Source organism: Pleurodeles waltl, chromosome 3_1, assembly GCF_031143425.1.
Source record: "Pleurodeles waltl isolate 20211129_DDA chromosome 3_1, aPleWal1.hap1.20221129, whole genome shotgun sequence".
Lineage (NCBI taxonomy): Eukaryota > Metazoa > Chordata > Amphibia > Caudata > Salamandridae > Pleurodeles > Pleurodeles waltl.
This window is the reverse complement of record NC_090440.1, coordinates 973,247,937-973,263,976: the sequence shown is the minus strand read 5'-3', so window position 1 is coordinate 973,263,976 and position 16,040 is coordinate 973,247,937. Positions and strand designations below refer to the sequence as shown.

The 16,040-nt window shown below is 47.2% G+C and overlaps 1 protein-coding gene across 4 annotated transcripts in view; it reads right to left on the bottom strand.

Annotated features, from left to right (window-relative positions):
- Positions 1–16,040, bottom strand: part of RPS6KA1 (ribosomal protein S6 kinase A1) — a 565,248-nt gene that overhangs the window by 178,511 nt on the left and 370,697 nt on the right. For all 4 annotated transcript variants that reach the window (XM_069224044.1, XM_069224045.1, XM_069224046.1 and 1 more), the window contains 2 exons: positions 4,417–4,519; positions 3,022–3,152 (listed from right to left, as the gene is read on the bottom strand). In XM_069224044.1, coding sequence (XP_069080145.1) covers positions 3,022–3,152; positions 4,417–4,519 — 234 coding nt within the window. The remainder of the gene's footprint in view (positions 1–3,021; positions 3,153–4,416; positions 4,520–16,040) is intronic.

The window sequence follows — 16,040 nt, the reverse complement described above, 5'->3', positions numbered from 1 at the left end:
AAAAGTTAAACAAAATCAGCGGTTTAGGGGCCACTTTTTGGGGAAGTGGTGTTCAGACTGCTGTTTTGTTTTAAATTGTCTGACATTGGGGTCATTCTCTGTTATGTGCTTTGGCTGCTAAAGTCACATCTCTTATGGACTGGTCAGGTTTTTGCGAGGCAGCAAGTTAACATGAAACGTGCAGCACGACAAAGGCAAATGACTCAATTGTGAATTTATGAAATTCAATGTTGGAAAATAACAGTAGAAGTCGTCATAGTACCTCCAGTATTAGCAATAGGACCAGCAATACTGCTTTATGAACTACGTTTCAGAAAGAGAATCTGGAGTACAAAGTTAACAGCTACAGAAGTAGTACTGGCAGTACGGGAGCAGTACTTGGTGCAATTCTACAAGCAGTAGCGCCAACATATGTAGTGCAGGTAGAAGTAATAGTGTTAGTCCAATTTGGGTGGAAGTAGCAATAAAATGATTTGAGAATCTATGCTAAATAGAACGTGCACATGCAGCAGATTAATTACTGCAAATAAGAGTCGAACAGGTGCTAGTAGTAGCATTGAAAGCATAATTACTATTAGGTTGATACATGATCCATTTAACATGGGAGAACATTCCCTATGTATATTTATAAATAATAAAATCACATGAAATGTTGCCTATAAAAGGCACATAAAGTAGTGGATACAATGGAACTCTCAAATTCGAAACTGTAAAGGTTCTGAATGTTAACTGTAGGGAGATGGGTTCTGGTTGCAGTACCCCCCTTTCCCACTTTTTGCCAAGTTTTGGATGCAACTTCGACTGCAGTGCACTGGGTTCCTGCTAACCAGGTCCCTAAAACACCTACTCCCCAAGTGACCAGGGACCCAACACTAACCTAATGCAGACTGCCATTGTAGGCTGCGTGACAAGGTGATCCTCAAACCTGGCATACAGCCTGTGCAAGTAACCCCCGAGAGGGCCTTACGGCCCTAGGGCATGGTGCATTATATTACATGTGAAGGCACATCTTCATGAGCAGATATGCCCCTGCTATGAACTGTTGATTCTCAGACATAGTAAGCATATAGGGAAGACATTTTAAATGTATGTGCTGGACACTTGTCATTACGAATATCTGAATCCTGGGATGTTTGGTATCAAACATCTCAGAATAATAAACCCTCACTGACTCTAGTGATGGATTTATTAAAAAATGCACACAGAGGGCACATTAGAGGTGCCACCTGACAACCTACTAGCTACAGGTGTGTTGACTGACTAGTCCCGGACAGATCTGCCACCACAGAAACATTTGCCTTTGTAGGGCGACTCAGGTCTCTCCAGATGGTGGAGATGACCAATCCCCCTGTCCTGACCCCATTTTTGGTGGCAGCACAGGTGGGAAAAATAGTTAAATGAAGAGGACTGATTCCCACCCCTAAGGTGGGCGAGCTGAAGTGGACACCACTTTTTAAATTCCTCCATCTTGTGTGGAAGGAATTAGGCCAAAAGGGATAGGGCTATGCCCACTTCCCAAAGGAAGTGGTAAAAAAAAAAAAGGGTGTCATGCTACCACCTGGCACACCCTGTAAAGCCCCTAAATTAAGTATTTAGGTGGCACCCCTGAACCCTAGAACTCAGATTCCTTTTCACCTAAGAGCCGGACAAAACAGAAGCCACCCAGCAGAGAAGACTGAAGACACCAACTGACCTGGCCCCAGCCATACCGGCCTGACTACAGCCTTCAAAGAAACCTGTGCCCAGAAGATGACTGTCCTGCAGCCCAGCGATCTCCAAAGCCTTGGGTGGACTGCTTGCCTTCAATAAAGAACAAGAATTCTTGTGGACAGCAGACCTGTCCAAAAGAAACATCTCCAAATGAGAAAGTCTGCCTGAGGAACCGCAAAACAGCACCTTGAACCACCTCTGCACCCAAACAGACTCCAAGTGGCTCACCAGTCCAGTGAGGTGCTTCTGACCCAGAGTCCATCATGGGCTGACCCCTGCTGGACTCTAAAGCAATGTCTGCAGCCTAAATCTGAGGGCTTCACCTGACCGCAAACTGCCCAGTAAAGGTTTCCAATGCCAAAAGACAACCCTGCACCCGAAGCCCCTGGTGAGCTAGACTATTGGTGTCCCTACGACCCCTGGCATCTTAACATACATGGGCAGCAGTGGGTTTACCTCTCCTGAACCCCTGGTCAGAGCCTGTAGTTCGTTACTGAAAGTGATCTCCTGCACTAACACTGGGAGCCCGAAGCTGTGCTGGCACTTTGCACCTGGCCACCCCTGTGAGTGCAAGTTTGGTGCTGCCTTGTGGTCCCCCCCCTTGTCCTTGCTTCTATCCCAGGAGACGCACCCCTGGCCCCACTCTACTCCTCACCTGTAGCCACGCTGCAGCAGGCACCCCCCATCTCCTTTGGATAGGATTGGGTGACCGGCGCAGAGTTGGCACACTGCACCCGGCCGCCCCTGTGGCGCTTAGTGTAAGTATGGTGCTGCCTTGTGTCGATTTTGGAAACAAAATATTTTTAATTTGAAAACTGCTTACCTTGTAACAAAGTTCTTGGGTTCAAAGCATATATAAAAGCAACCGTAATTTTTCTAAATTGGTGTTGGATTTATTCTTTGAGTGTGAGAGTCATTTAATGCCACTGTGAGTACAACAAATGCTTAGGATGACTCCTTAATAAGCCTAGCAGCTTGCCCACACTACCACAAATAGAGCTCTAGACATATCTATTTCTGCCTCTTTACATCTTTGGGGATCCACTGGACTCTGCATAGTGTACTTCATTTTAACACACTATATAGAGATCCAGCTTCCTACGGGTATGTATTGTTTAAATGAAACTGAATTGAATGAAGCTGGGGTCCATGAAATAACAGATTCCAGTTTCCACAGAGTCTGGCTGCCTCATGGACAGAGGTACTGACCTGGGCTGCTACGCATAAACAGCAAGCTTGGGTGTGTGTTGAAGTAAACTAGATTGCATGCTTGCACACAAAACCCCTTCATAAACAAGACTCTAGTTTTACCTTGGGTATGGTTTGCACGGTCTTCTGTGGTGCCACACCCTTGCTCTCTTCCTCCACTAATCCAGGAGCCACGAAGCTAAAACCACGGAAGAGTTGGTGTGCGCCAGCACTTGGCGGTATTCCAGGGGAGTCTGAAAAAAAAAAAGAAAAAAGAAAAAAAATAACATGAGGGAATGCAGATAAGTCAGGCATCAGCGCATCGTACTACAGAGAGTTGTGCAATGACCAGGAGACTGCCAGAAAAACGTTGAAGGCAATATGTAAGCATGCAGAGACCAAAATGCCAGAACACTTGATAATGCAAAAAAGAGGTTGCCCAAGATATCAGCGTATGGTACAAATGACAGGTTTTTCCCATGAGTAACAAACTCAGACACCACCCAAGCCATCATTAGAAGGTATCCTTGAAAATGGGCTATTTCCCCACTCCTGGATTTACTATGACTAGGGGGTACCAGCAACTCTGGGGCTGGGGGAAATCCAACCTATTGGAGGTTGAAGCCTGAGGATCTATTTAGAAATGAAGAATTACTGGGGCAAATCACTTTTTCTGGAGCCAACTCAACAGTAATTCCTCATTTTAGACTTCAGAATTAAGAGGCCATTCATCCTCATTTCAGGCCTCAAAATTAAGAGGCCAGTCATAACCAAGGCCTAAGAAGCAAAGCAGCAGTGGATGCATTTATTACGAACAGCATTCCAGTGCAGATCTACAAAGCTACCAGCCATGTACCAGAAGATACAATCACCATCATTACATAAAGCAAGACCCTGCAGAACAGGTTCACCAAATGTAATCATAAAATTATCTTGCTAAAGAAAGAAGCAGGCCATCAATTGCCATTGGGTTACAGCAGAAACTGGGGGATATTAGAAGGTCTTGGACTAAGAAGCCGTTAAAAAAAAAATACTGGCAATCCATAGGTTGACCCCCCAGTGATAGAGAGCTCTGTAGTGGACCATGCCACACCATGTAGGTGAGAACTTACCGCTTCTGCGACTAAGGCTTATTACAAATAACTCATTTGAGGCTGGCAGTCATTAGCTAAAAATCTTCACTACACTCTCCTGGACATTATGTTAGGGTTATCATATTGTTGTTTATTGACTGCAGTAAGGGTGTCACCCACAATGCTAAACAATGTGACAAAGGATGCAGTGCATCAACTTCAAAGAGGGTAACCCTCTCAAAGCCTGATCCTTCACAGAGGCCAGGTCTGTGGAGCCTCTTCTCTTCCACAGAACACCTCTCGGAGGACAGGCCTTGGCATACCAGCTCCCCATTCAAAGCAGACATTTTTATGAGGCTGTGGTGCCTCTCTCCCTTCAGCATCGCACTGGATACATCATAAAGGAGGACAATGGTTCAGCTGGTGTCTGCAGCTCTGTACAAACCTTTGGGGGTGCGCGAGGTGAATTCAGTGTCAAAGTAGAAGGTGTCATCAGGCTGGGCTACTGCAGGTTTGAAAGGGGGAGGCAGCTCCCTGCGAAACAGCTTCTGCATAAAGAATAGGACAGAGTTTAGGCCACAAAGAGCTTCCTCTTACAGACTTTCAAAACACCATCAAATGCAAATGTATACTTTGCAAAGATAACTCCAAATCACCAAGTGGGAGGTACTTAGGCATGTGTTTTTTTGTTTTTGTTTTAAGGAGCATCGCCCCAAAAACAAACCTACCACAACTTCCACATAAATATTCTCATGTACAGACAAATCCAAATACATTGACTACCGGGCACACAAAAAAAGTGACCCAACCACATAAAAAAAAAACTCAAACCACAGAGACTCTAACATATCGGCATGCTCCTGTGATTAGAGAGCACCGTTACTTCCTATAATGGTTCCTTTGAGTTTTACCCTGTATCAAATCTCAGCTTACCCAGAGGTGATAGACATTATTCCCAGCACAAAGATCCGCATTACTCTTTTCCTTTTGATTGGTCTTTTGATAAGCATCTTAGAGGAGAGCTAGCAAGACCACTGCATAACTGGGCTGCTGTGGAAGGGAAGCCCCTATGAGCGTTCAATTGAGCTTTCTCAAGATAGATGGAGGCTTCTCCACGTGCATGGTAGGGACACTGGTACATGGTTAGGACAAATCTGGCCAACAGCTATAGTGTCAACATTAGCAACAGTGTCAAGGAGTACACGGATGCCTTTGATAAGCCCTGCTTTTAAAGGGTTGCATTTCCAAATCTTTTCAATTTCAGATGACAGAGTTGTCGCATTTAAACAGTGCAGGCGATGCCTGAGAGGGTAGAGGAGCATTTTACGTGTAACAGCGGATGAGAGAGGCGAGGGTAATGGAGAAGAGAAAGATGTGAAGTTCTTTCCCTAATTAAATCTAGGAGAGTGGGCATGTCAGACACCAATGGGATGTTTCCAGAGGTAGGGATATTAAAAGCGAAGGGCTATTTCTTGTTTTCACTGCCCTTGCTATATTGGGGCTGTGGGTGGCACACATCAAGTGCGAAGGAGTACATGTTTGTGCACATGGGACTGCAGATGACAGTAATTTGAACCTGATGCCTGACAAAAGAGGTTGTTTAGATAATATTCATGTAGGTGGGGACTAAGACAGAGTCACGTAGGCACTGGTTAGCGATCAGGCATGCAGGGGTATGCAAAACCGCCTTCACAGAGTAATATACAGATCGAACAATCAATGGCATATATGATAGGATATGGACCCTTTTGTCTCTAGTATACTTTCTGGACGACTAGCATTGACAGAGATGAAAGGTAGAATGATTCCTTTATCCTCTTTTAGCCATAGTTATATATGATCATAGCTTAGCTTGGAATATGAAACCTTCCATGGGTTGGGGGTTGCAGTATATCTGAATACTTCAATGACAAAAAACTGGTGGGTTACAGGGATCATAAGGTACTCCCACGCCCCCTTCATTTCACCATGTATCATATGGACACTCAATATGCAATGTCCCTGGGACATGCTCAGGAGTAACCTGTCCTACACCATACAGGATACACTATTCCAAAGTGTGCACCTTCATCATGCTCACCAACCTTCCCAACTTACTAGCCTATACATTACACAGTTAAGGGATCCATCTCTGTGGTATGGTGGTCTAAATGCCTGCTCTATGGGGTTGGATTCTATTTTCTACTTCTCTTAAATATTTCCACATCCCCTACATCGCCTGACTGCTAGTTGTATGACTTTATGGCAATTGTAGACACGTTTCTGCTCCATAACCAGTCACATACAGCCTTTAGTTCATGTACAAACTCCCAAAGGACTCCAATGCTGGAATACTCTTGATACCCCTTCCTAATGTTTTTATTGTGATGTAGACTGACTACTTTAAATGCCCACTGGGCCTGCTACCTCGCCTGATCATGTTTATAGACTGACCAACAGGTAAGGGCAGAGGTGTTATACTGAAGTACAGTGTTGAAAGGAACTGGCAGGGTAGAGTTTTGATGCTATTTAGGATTGTGGTTATTTTCTCTTTATAGGTTCTGAATTGTTACCACTGGAAAGCTTACTAAAAAAATAATAACCCATTCAATTTAATGTTGTACATGTTTATACTTTAACAATATGATGTAATGTTAAGTACGGCTGATAACAGAAATAGTTAAAAAGATCCTTCATAGAGAAGGTGGAGTCAGAGAGGCTCTTGGCAGGCTGCCGCCTCTACTGTAATCAAACAAACACGTGGGTCTTGGCGTTCCTCACATCAACCTGCTTCTGTAAATTATGAAGGACTGTGAAGCTTTTCCAAAGCCTATCTTCATCTACAAGGGAGCATGGCATGTGGTGACTTAACGTTCCTCACATCTGCCTGCCTCTGTAAATGAGGAAGAAGAATAATGTCTTACATTTCCTTCTGCATATCTGTTGCAGAGCGTGTAATGTGTGTGGTTTCTTGGCTTACCCACATGTCTGCCTATTGTGGTAAAAGAAGACGTTGTGAGATGCACATTAGGAACCGTGGACAATGTCACCTAGTGACAGGGAGAGCAATAAAGCAGTTAAATTGCAGACTCGCAGGGTGTCCTTACTACAGGTCCTATAGTTTAAGAGATCCTATCTACATGTTCTGTCATGCCTGTGCTAATGTGGGTCCTACCCAAAAACGTAAGACGTTCTTTCACTATGAGACAAAATGTGTTGAAAGGAAATTGAACTGCAGCAGTGAGGGTACTACTGAACCTCTCAAATGCTTTCGACACAGTGGATCATACCACCCTCATTTATCAACCTGATTCCTCTTATGGAAATCACTTCTAAATTCTTTTACTTGATCTTCTGCTACCCATACAATCAACAAGTACATTTACACATCTAAGTCTCATTATATTTCTACCACTAACAGAATACCTGTGTTCTCAACTGTCTCATTCATATTCAACCTCTACAGCCCTGGGGGACTCAACTCACCAATAATACAAACAAAATTCACCAATATGTGGATGACACAAAACTCTGCTTGAAAGTCTCCTCTGCTTCAATGCCTCAAACACTGTCTGCACCTTACCCAGACCTGGATTTCCAGCACCTACTGAAGCTCAATTCCACAACACAAAATTCCTACAGTTTACAAAAAAAAAAAAAAAACTTACTTGACATTTTGTAAAGCTCTCTCTGGTATATACTCTAACCGTAGATTCCCCACTTTGTGAATAATTCCCAGCGGTAGACTGCATCTGGAAACTCAAAAAAAAATAGTGCTCCTGTTCACCGGTAGGTGGTGCCATGTGGCTCTGCACGGCCTTCATTCTACTCCAGAAGTGACAAATGGAGCCACATATAAGTCTTCAGATACAAAGCCCATCAGCAGATTGGATTGGAAGGAACAGAGTACATATTACTAAACTGGGAACATTTTAAGTGTAAAACGAGAAATGAGAGGTGGCAGGGGGTGAGGAATCAGCAGCTAGATAGTGTCCACTTAAAAGAGCTTTACTGTAGTAACTTTTTCTTCTGATGGATTTTTCTAACCACAGATTCTTCAACAGCCAGACAGATACCAAACCAGTATCTCCTAACGTGGTGGATCTGTTGAATGCTTAGATCAAGAGACCAATCACAACCAAACAGGTAAAATGCCCATCTCAAAGTACTGGACTGTTGAGGCAAAAGTGCTTCATGAACATGAGTATTATCGCCTACATGGCAGTCTGATGCATTTCCAGGACAGGTAGTGTGCCAACACAGTGATAGCAGCCTTGGTAATGGTGGAATAAGACCACAGACCTGCCGGAGCCAATTCTTATCCGCTCTTAAAACAGAGCACTACCAACCGTGAGATGGTCTGCTGCCGCGCTGCCATGCCCTTCTTTGCTTGAGAGCCCAAAAAAAGGCTGATTGTTCATCTGATGTTCCTTGGTACAACTGATGTAAAAGAACTCCCTTGAATCCCAAGTGATGCAGTATCTACTCCTCTTTTGAAGGGTGAGGTGGAACAAAGGTCAGAAGAGTAATGGCTTGTTTGACATGAAGTCACCAAAACCTTCGGCAGGAATGCAACTACAGTTTTTAACACAATTTGTCTGGAAAAAGATGGTATAAGGCAGCCGGACCGAGAAGGCCTGAAGCTCACTCACATGAAGTACTGATGTTATTGCAACCAGATAGAAAGGTTTTAAGGGCAGGAGGCATAAATAATAAATGTGCATTGGTCTGAAAGGGGTCAGACATAAGGAAACTGTTGGGCACAGAACCCAGAACCCCATCCAGCCCGATTTGTTGCAGCATCACGTAGCGGTGGTACTGCGTGTGAGAACTTACACCAACCTCCTTTTGATGGTTCGCAGGAAGGCCTTCAACACCAAGCAATCTGCCCTCAACTCCAGCAAATTGATGTGGAGGCTGGTCTCTGTTGGAGACCAGCATCCTCTGAACTTCACCTCTCCCAGATGATCCACTGAACCCAGTAGAGATGCATATGTCCCCATGGTCAACCGTGGATGGGTGAGGGAGAGGATTTTCCCGATGGACCAACAGTGGTCAAGCCACCACCACTGCAGATCTTTTACAGTATCCTCTAAAACCTGGATGGAATTTTGACAGGCTCTTCAGGTGCTGGGCCAACAGACTTCAGATCCCACTGCAGAGCTCACGTGTCAATCTGATATGGTCAGCAAGTGGGATACAGGAGGCCAGTAAACCAAGAAGCCACAGAGTCATCCACATTGTGACCCAGGGCAGAGGCAGGTGCCAGGATTATAACACGAATGTCCTGGACTTGCTGATCTGGAGGAAAAGTCCGAAAGTACACCATATTCAAGACCGCTACAAAGGAGTCAGGTGTTTTTCTGGAAGGTTGATTGAGAATGCCAATGATGTCAGGAACTTTATCATTGACTGGAGGTGATCCACAACTTACCTAGGCAAGCAGTCATGAAGGTTGATAAGACTGGCATCCTGACTTTCAAAAATGGGTAGTGGTCACCGCCATTACTGTCGTGTTCACCTGAGGGGCACTGATGCGCTGAAAGAGAACACAGCAAACTGAAGTACTCATGGACTGCCTTGAACTGCAGGTAGCACCTATGGGCCAGCAAGAAAGGGCTATCAAAACAGATGTCCTGCAGGTCCAACACCACAGAGTCACCTGGATAAAGGGCAGACTGAAGCTGTCCAGCGTGAGCATCTTCACTGTCGTGGAGATGGTGAAGATACAAAATTGAATTACCTTTGTCCTTCTTCAGCACAGGAAAGCGGCAGGAATAACATCCAGTCTTCACTTCCAAGGCCAGTCCCCTCTCTATGGGTCCTTTGGTCAAAAAAAGCTTTTACCTCCTGGTGCAAAACGGAAAAATGGCCTCCGAAAGCTGCTCTGTTGGCAGCAAATGCAGCAGGTCGAAAAGGAGTGACAGGGTGTAGCCCTGTTGGACAATTAGAAGGACCCAACTGTCAGATGTGATGCTTTGACACCCCTGAAGGAAGTGTCTGACCCTGCCTCCTACAGGATGGCTGTGTGTGTCACAAAGGGTGCACTAAAGAACAAGTTACCTTCGGTAACGCTTTATCTGCTAGAGACTATCTAGCTGCAGATTCCTTACCTTTGAATTCCCTGGCGTCCACTTTGAATCCGTAATTTTTGGCTGAGCAATACCCTGTGCGTGCCGTCAGGTGGCATTGTTTGGATCTATGTGCGTTGGTCGGCTCCACGTGGCTTCATCAGCGTCACTGGAACAGTCTGACATCACAGTTGCCTATAAAGGCACCACCCCAGCATGTGTACGTCAGTTCTTTTACCCACTAACTTCCATGCCAGACGTGCACAGTCATGGATAGAACCAACAGTTTGTCTGTGCAAAACGAATGCCCTGAAAGGGATAGACCCTAACCAAACTAGATAAATCTGCAGAGAGGGGAGGCATGGGTGGGTATAAGGAATCTGCAACTAGTCTCTACCAGATAAAGTGTTAGAGAAGGTAAGTAACTTGTTCATCTGACAGCCTTCTAGCTGCAGATTTCTTACCTTTGAATAGATACCCAAGCCATAACCTCCTGGCAGTGGGCTGCGGATACCTCTACTATACTAAAAAAGTCCTGTAGGACTGAATAGACAAAGTGTCCTTCTCTCCGTACCCGATTGTGGAAGCAGTAATGTTTTGCCAACATGTGCACGGATGCCCACATTGCTGCCTGACAAATATCCAGGACTGGAACGCCAGAGTTAGCGCAGTTGTAGCAGCTTTGCTGGTAGAATGAGCCCTCAAAGCCTCAGAAGGCTGCTTCCTGGCCATTGCATAGCAGATCTTGATGCAGAGAACGACCCAGGGTGAAATGGTACGCTTCTGCACTGTCCTACCCTTCTTTGCTCCAACATACCCCACAAAGAGTTGGTCATCTACCCGGAACTCTTTGGTGCGGTCAAGATAGAACGACAATGCTCTTTTTGGGTCCAGTCAGTGGAGTCGCTCCTCTTCCTCAGAGGGATGCAGTGGAGCAAAGAAGGTGGGCAGGGTGATGTTCTGACCCAGATGAAATAGGATCACCACCTTGGGGAGAAAAGAGGCACGTGGTCCGAGTACCACCTTGTCTGGATAGTGAGATACGGTTGCTTTGATGACAGAGCTTGCTTTTGAGTCAACTTGCAGATGTTAATGCTACTAAGAAGTCTGTCTTGATGGTGAGCAGCTGGAGGGGACCGTTGTGTAAAGGCTCGAAGGGAGCACACATCAGAAATGTCAGGACCAGATTTAAATCCCATTGGGGCATAAAAAAGGGCAAAGAGGGTAACATATGTATAAGCCCTTTAAGGAATCTATGTACAAAGGGAGATTTGAACAGTGAAGGCTAATCAGGCAGCCGAAGGAATGTGGATAAGGCAGAAAGATAGCCCTTGAGAGTACCCCAGGCCGAACCCTGCTGGGCAAGGGAAAGTATAAAGAGAAGGATATCAGAAAGAGAAGCAGAAAGAGGATCAATATACCGTTCTGTACAATAATATAGAAAGTATTTCCAAAAGCAGGCGTATACCGTTTTAGTGGAGGGATGTCGGAGTGCCAAAATAACTTTACAGACTTCAAGAGGAAGGTCAAAAGCCATCAGCCACCGCCATTCATTCTCCACGCATGAAGGCGCAGAGTTGACAGGTTCGGGTGGAGAACCCTCCCTGCTGCTGCGACAGAAGATCCTCTCGGAGGGGCAGTCTGATCAGAGGATTGATGCTCATTTTCAGAAGCTCAGGATACCAGTCTCTCTGTGCCCAATCCGGAGCCACTAGGATGACTTGGGCCCAGTCGTTCTTGATTTTCTTGAGAACTCTGGGCAGAAGAGGTATGGGCGGAAAAGCATACGGGAGGCTTGAATTCCACTTGCGATGAAAAGCGTCTGCGAGCGATTGCAGCCTTGGAAGCTCCAACCTGCAATACTGCTGACATTGCGCGTTCTGAGGAGGCAACAGATCTAACAAATGCTCTCCCCACTGCTGAAAGTCCTTGTGCCACCTCCGGATAGAGATACCATTTGTGATCCGCTAGGCATCGACGGCTGAGTTTGTCCGGACTGCCGTTCAGAGAACCTGCCAGGTGTTGAACCACCAGGGTTATGCATGCTGTTCCAGCCATGTCCAGAGATGCAGAGCCTCTTGACAAAGGGTCCATGACCCCACACTGCCCTGCTTGTTGCAGTACCACACATTGCGGTGGTGTTGTCTGAACACCTGCACCATCTTCCCTTTTACAAAAGGAAGACATGCTTTCAATGCCAGCTGGATTGCCCGGAGCTCCAGCTAGTTGAGATGGAGTCCAGGTTCTGCCAGAGACCTGCCTCTCCCAGATGGCCTCCCCATCCCAGAAGTGACAAATCTGTCACTACTGTGAGATGTGGCTGGGGGAGAGGAGTCTGCCTCTGACGCAATCGCAGATCACTAACCACCACTAAGTCTTTCGCAGTTCCCTGCGAGATCTGAACCATGTCTGTAAGATTTCCCTGATGCTGCGCCCACTGGAACTTCAGGTCCCACTGCAGAGCCCTCATATGAATCTGGCATGTTTACCCAACGGGATGCAGGAAGAAGTCATGAGCCAACAGCCTCAGAGTCTGTCTCACAGAAATACAGGATAGAGGCCGAAACATTGCTATCAACCTGAATATCCTGGATTCGCTGCTAGGGAGGATAAACCCTAAACTGCACTGTGTCCAGAACGGCTCCAATGAAAGGGAGCTTTTGAGAGGAGTCAGGTGTGACTTTGGCTCATTTATAGTGAACCCTAGCGAATGCAGGAGTTTTGCCGTCGTCTGAAGGTGGCTGACGAGAGCCTGGTGCATAAGAGCCTTCAACAGCCAGTCGTCGAGGTAGGGGAAGACTGAAATCTCTATCTCTAACCTGCGCTGATGAGCGGCTACCACCGCCATCACCTCAGGGACACTGGTGAGACCGAAGGGGGCACAGTAAACAAAGTGCCTGCGTCCCACATTCAACCCCAAGTAATGCCTGTGGGCGGGCAGGATGGAGATGTGCAAATACACATCCTGCAAGTCCAACGCTACCATCCAGTCTCCTTGACCTAGGGCAGACAAGACCGGAGCAAGAGCGAGCATCTTGAATTTCTCCTTTTTGAGGAAGAGAGTGACGTCCCTTAAATATAAGGTAGGGCGAAGACCCTTGATCTTTTTTTTAGAATCAGAAAGTAGCGGGAATAACAACCACTGCCGATTTCGGGACCCTTTATATAGCTCCCTTGGCCAGGAGAGTTATAACTTCCTTGCGGAGCAAGATTAAATGATCCTCCATCAGCTGTTCTTTCAATGGAGGGATAGAGGGAGGGAAAGACTGGAAGGTAAGGGAATAGCCCTTCTGTAAAATCTGCAAGAGCCATTTGCCCGATGTTATGGACCGCCAGTGAGGGAGATAAAACTGAATCCTCCCTCCAACTGGATAAACACGGTCTTGCAGAATCATACTATGAGGGCTTGGGTGCTGTGGAAGAGAGGGCTGGGAGGTGGCCCTCTGGGTCTGAAGGTACCACAACCTCGTCTTCACCCTGGATGCTGTGATGGAGGACAGTGGCTGACCTGTGGGTGGCGTGATACCACATCCCTTCCGAGGCCTCGAAAGGGGCGAAAGGCAGACTGCTCACGAGCAGGCACCGAGAGGCCCAAGGATCTAGCCGTAGCTCAAGAGTCCTTGAACCGCTCAAGCGACGAGTCTGCCTTTTCTCCAAAAAGGCGTGAGCCATTGAAGGGCATATCCATCAGGTTTGCCTGGACATCCCTGAAAAGCCAGTTGTACGAAGCGAGGTGTGGCTACAAAGGGCCACTGTCGATGAAACTGCCCTGCCCAGCGAGTCCGTCATGTCCAAACGGCTGCATCTCTCCCATCTCTGACAGCTAGAGTGAGTGTGTCCTGTACGCCCTCCGGGACCTGGGGCAGCACCTGTGCCACCATATCCCATAACATATGGGTAAAATGGCCCATTAGGCAGGAAGTGTTTATGGACCTCAATGCCAGGCTAGAGGAAGAAAACATCTTCTTCTCAAGTTGGTCTAGCCTCTTGGATTCCCTATCCGGGGGAGCAGAAGGGAAGGCACCATGGCAAGTGTAGACTTGGACCACCAAGCTCTCCAGGGTGGGGTGTTGGGTGAGGTAACTGTGGTGAGTTGGAGCTGGTCGATGGCGGCGGCCAATTGTCCTATTTACAGGAGCCCTTGTGCTGGGTTTGGACCACGTCCCTAGCAGGATATCAGTAAGGGCTTCGTTGAAGGGTAACATCGTCTCCGATGTAGCAATCCCCCAGCTGAAGCACCTCTGTGAGGTAGTTAGTCATGACCGGCACTGTGGGCAACTCTAGGTCCAAGACCTCCGCTGCTCTACACACCACCATGGCATACGAAGCTCCCTCCTCTGTAGCCACAGAAGAAGGTGAGAGCATGCCAGTATCAAGTCAAGTCCACTGGCTTCCCCTAGATCTTCATACCAATCCTGCTCCAAACCATACTCTAAAGAGTCCTCAGACCGCTCCCATTCCTCACCTGTGCTTGGCTGATTGAAATAAGCCTCAGGCACTGATCTAGGCCGTGCTGGTGCAGACGAAATCAGCGTCACACAACATCCTTCTGGCTCCAGATCATCCAGAATGAGAATGGGTGCTCGCACCACTGGTGGATGCCGGAGGTGGGGGTAGTGTTGATGTTGGGATGAGGCGGAGGAGGCTGATTGTGTGGAACCAGCACCGGGATCCGATCTGAAATCGGATCCCGGGGTCCCCAACAGCGCAGAGGCCGAAGCCACTGGCGTCAAATCCGATGGGGCCCTGGGGGTCGCTCCGGCTCCTGGGGACAGAAGTCAACCCTGGCATCGGCTCAGCGGAACCATGCTTGTAACGTTGATGTTCCTGTGACACCTCGTTGGCCGATGAGCATGGCTAAGTCAAAGTCCTTTTGTGCCTCTTCCCCGAGTGTCCGGAGTAGCTTGAAGCAAAAGAGGAGGACTTCGGGCTCCTGGAGCAGACCCACAACCTCCTCCTTGAGCAGGACCATGACCTCCTAGGAGTCTACCGACATCATCTGCTGGCCGCAAAGAGTTTCGGAGAGCGCTCTCTCAAAGATTTTGGGGCCATGGCCCGTCAGTCAGAGCACAAAATCAGAGTCGTGGTCTCTGTCGAGGCACCAGAGACATACCTGTTGGAAATCTGTCACCGACAAGGCGCCATGGCAGGCGCCACATGGCTTGAACCCAGTCTTCCTTGGGGACATGTCACACAGACAAAAAATCTTCAACAAAAGTGTCGAAAAAAGGCCTGCCAAAAAAGGCAGAGGGTAGCTCGATCACGGACCTGTGCTTAACCGTCACGGAAGGAAAAGAACTGTTGTACGCGTGCTGGGGTGGTGCCTAGATAGGTGACTACAGTGTCACAGACTGCTCCAACGACGCTGACAAAGCCACGCAGAGCCAAACGATGCACTGGGATCCGAAAGACATCTTCCGACGGTGTCCAAAGGTATTGCTCAGCAAAAATTCTAGATACGAAGTTGATGCCAGGGAGTTCCATGGTAAGGAATCTATAGTTGGAAGTCTCTTATCAGATGAGGTTTTTAACAAGCTGCCGGTGGGGTTGAGGATTGGGATGTACACTGCGCTTGATGCCCTGGTCCCTGTCTGTTGAGGCCCCTGCTCTGACCTCAAAAGGGCTGGAAGGCCTGTTGAGTGGGTGGTGGCGGCCAGATTCAATCAATATGTCAAGCTCTAGGCATATCCCCATAAAGGGGAAAACTGGTGGGTGGATTACCAAACTGAGGCCAAAAGGCACCAAGCATGTGCTCCACTCTTTAGAACACTCCAGGGTAGAGTCTCCTTTTGCCAAACAACCAGGAACTGACATAGGGTGTTTCTAATAGGGATGTATGGGCATCCATAAGAAGCCCATGTATGTCATCCATGCACGGAGCCCAATCGCCACACTTGCCCCAATAGTCCATTCTAGACACTAAAAGGTGTCTAGACCAGCTGAGATGACAAAATGTAGCCGCATTCTGATAATCCTTAACAGTTTGAAACAAGGAAGCCCATATATCTTCTGGAACTGT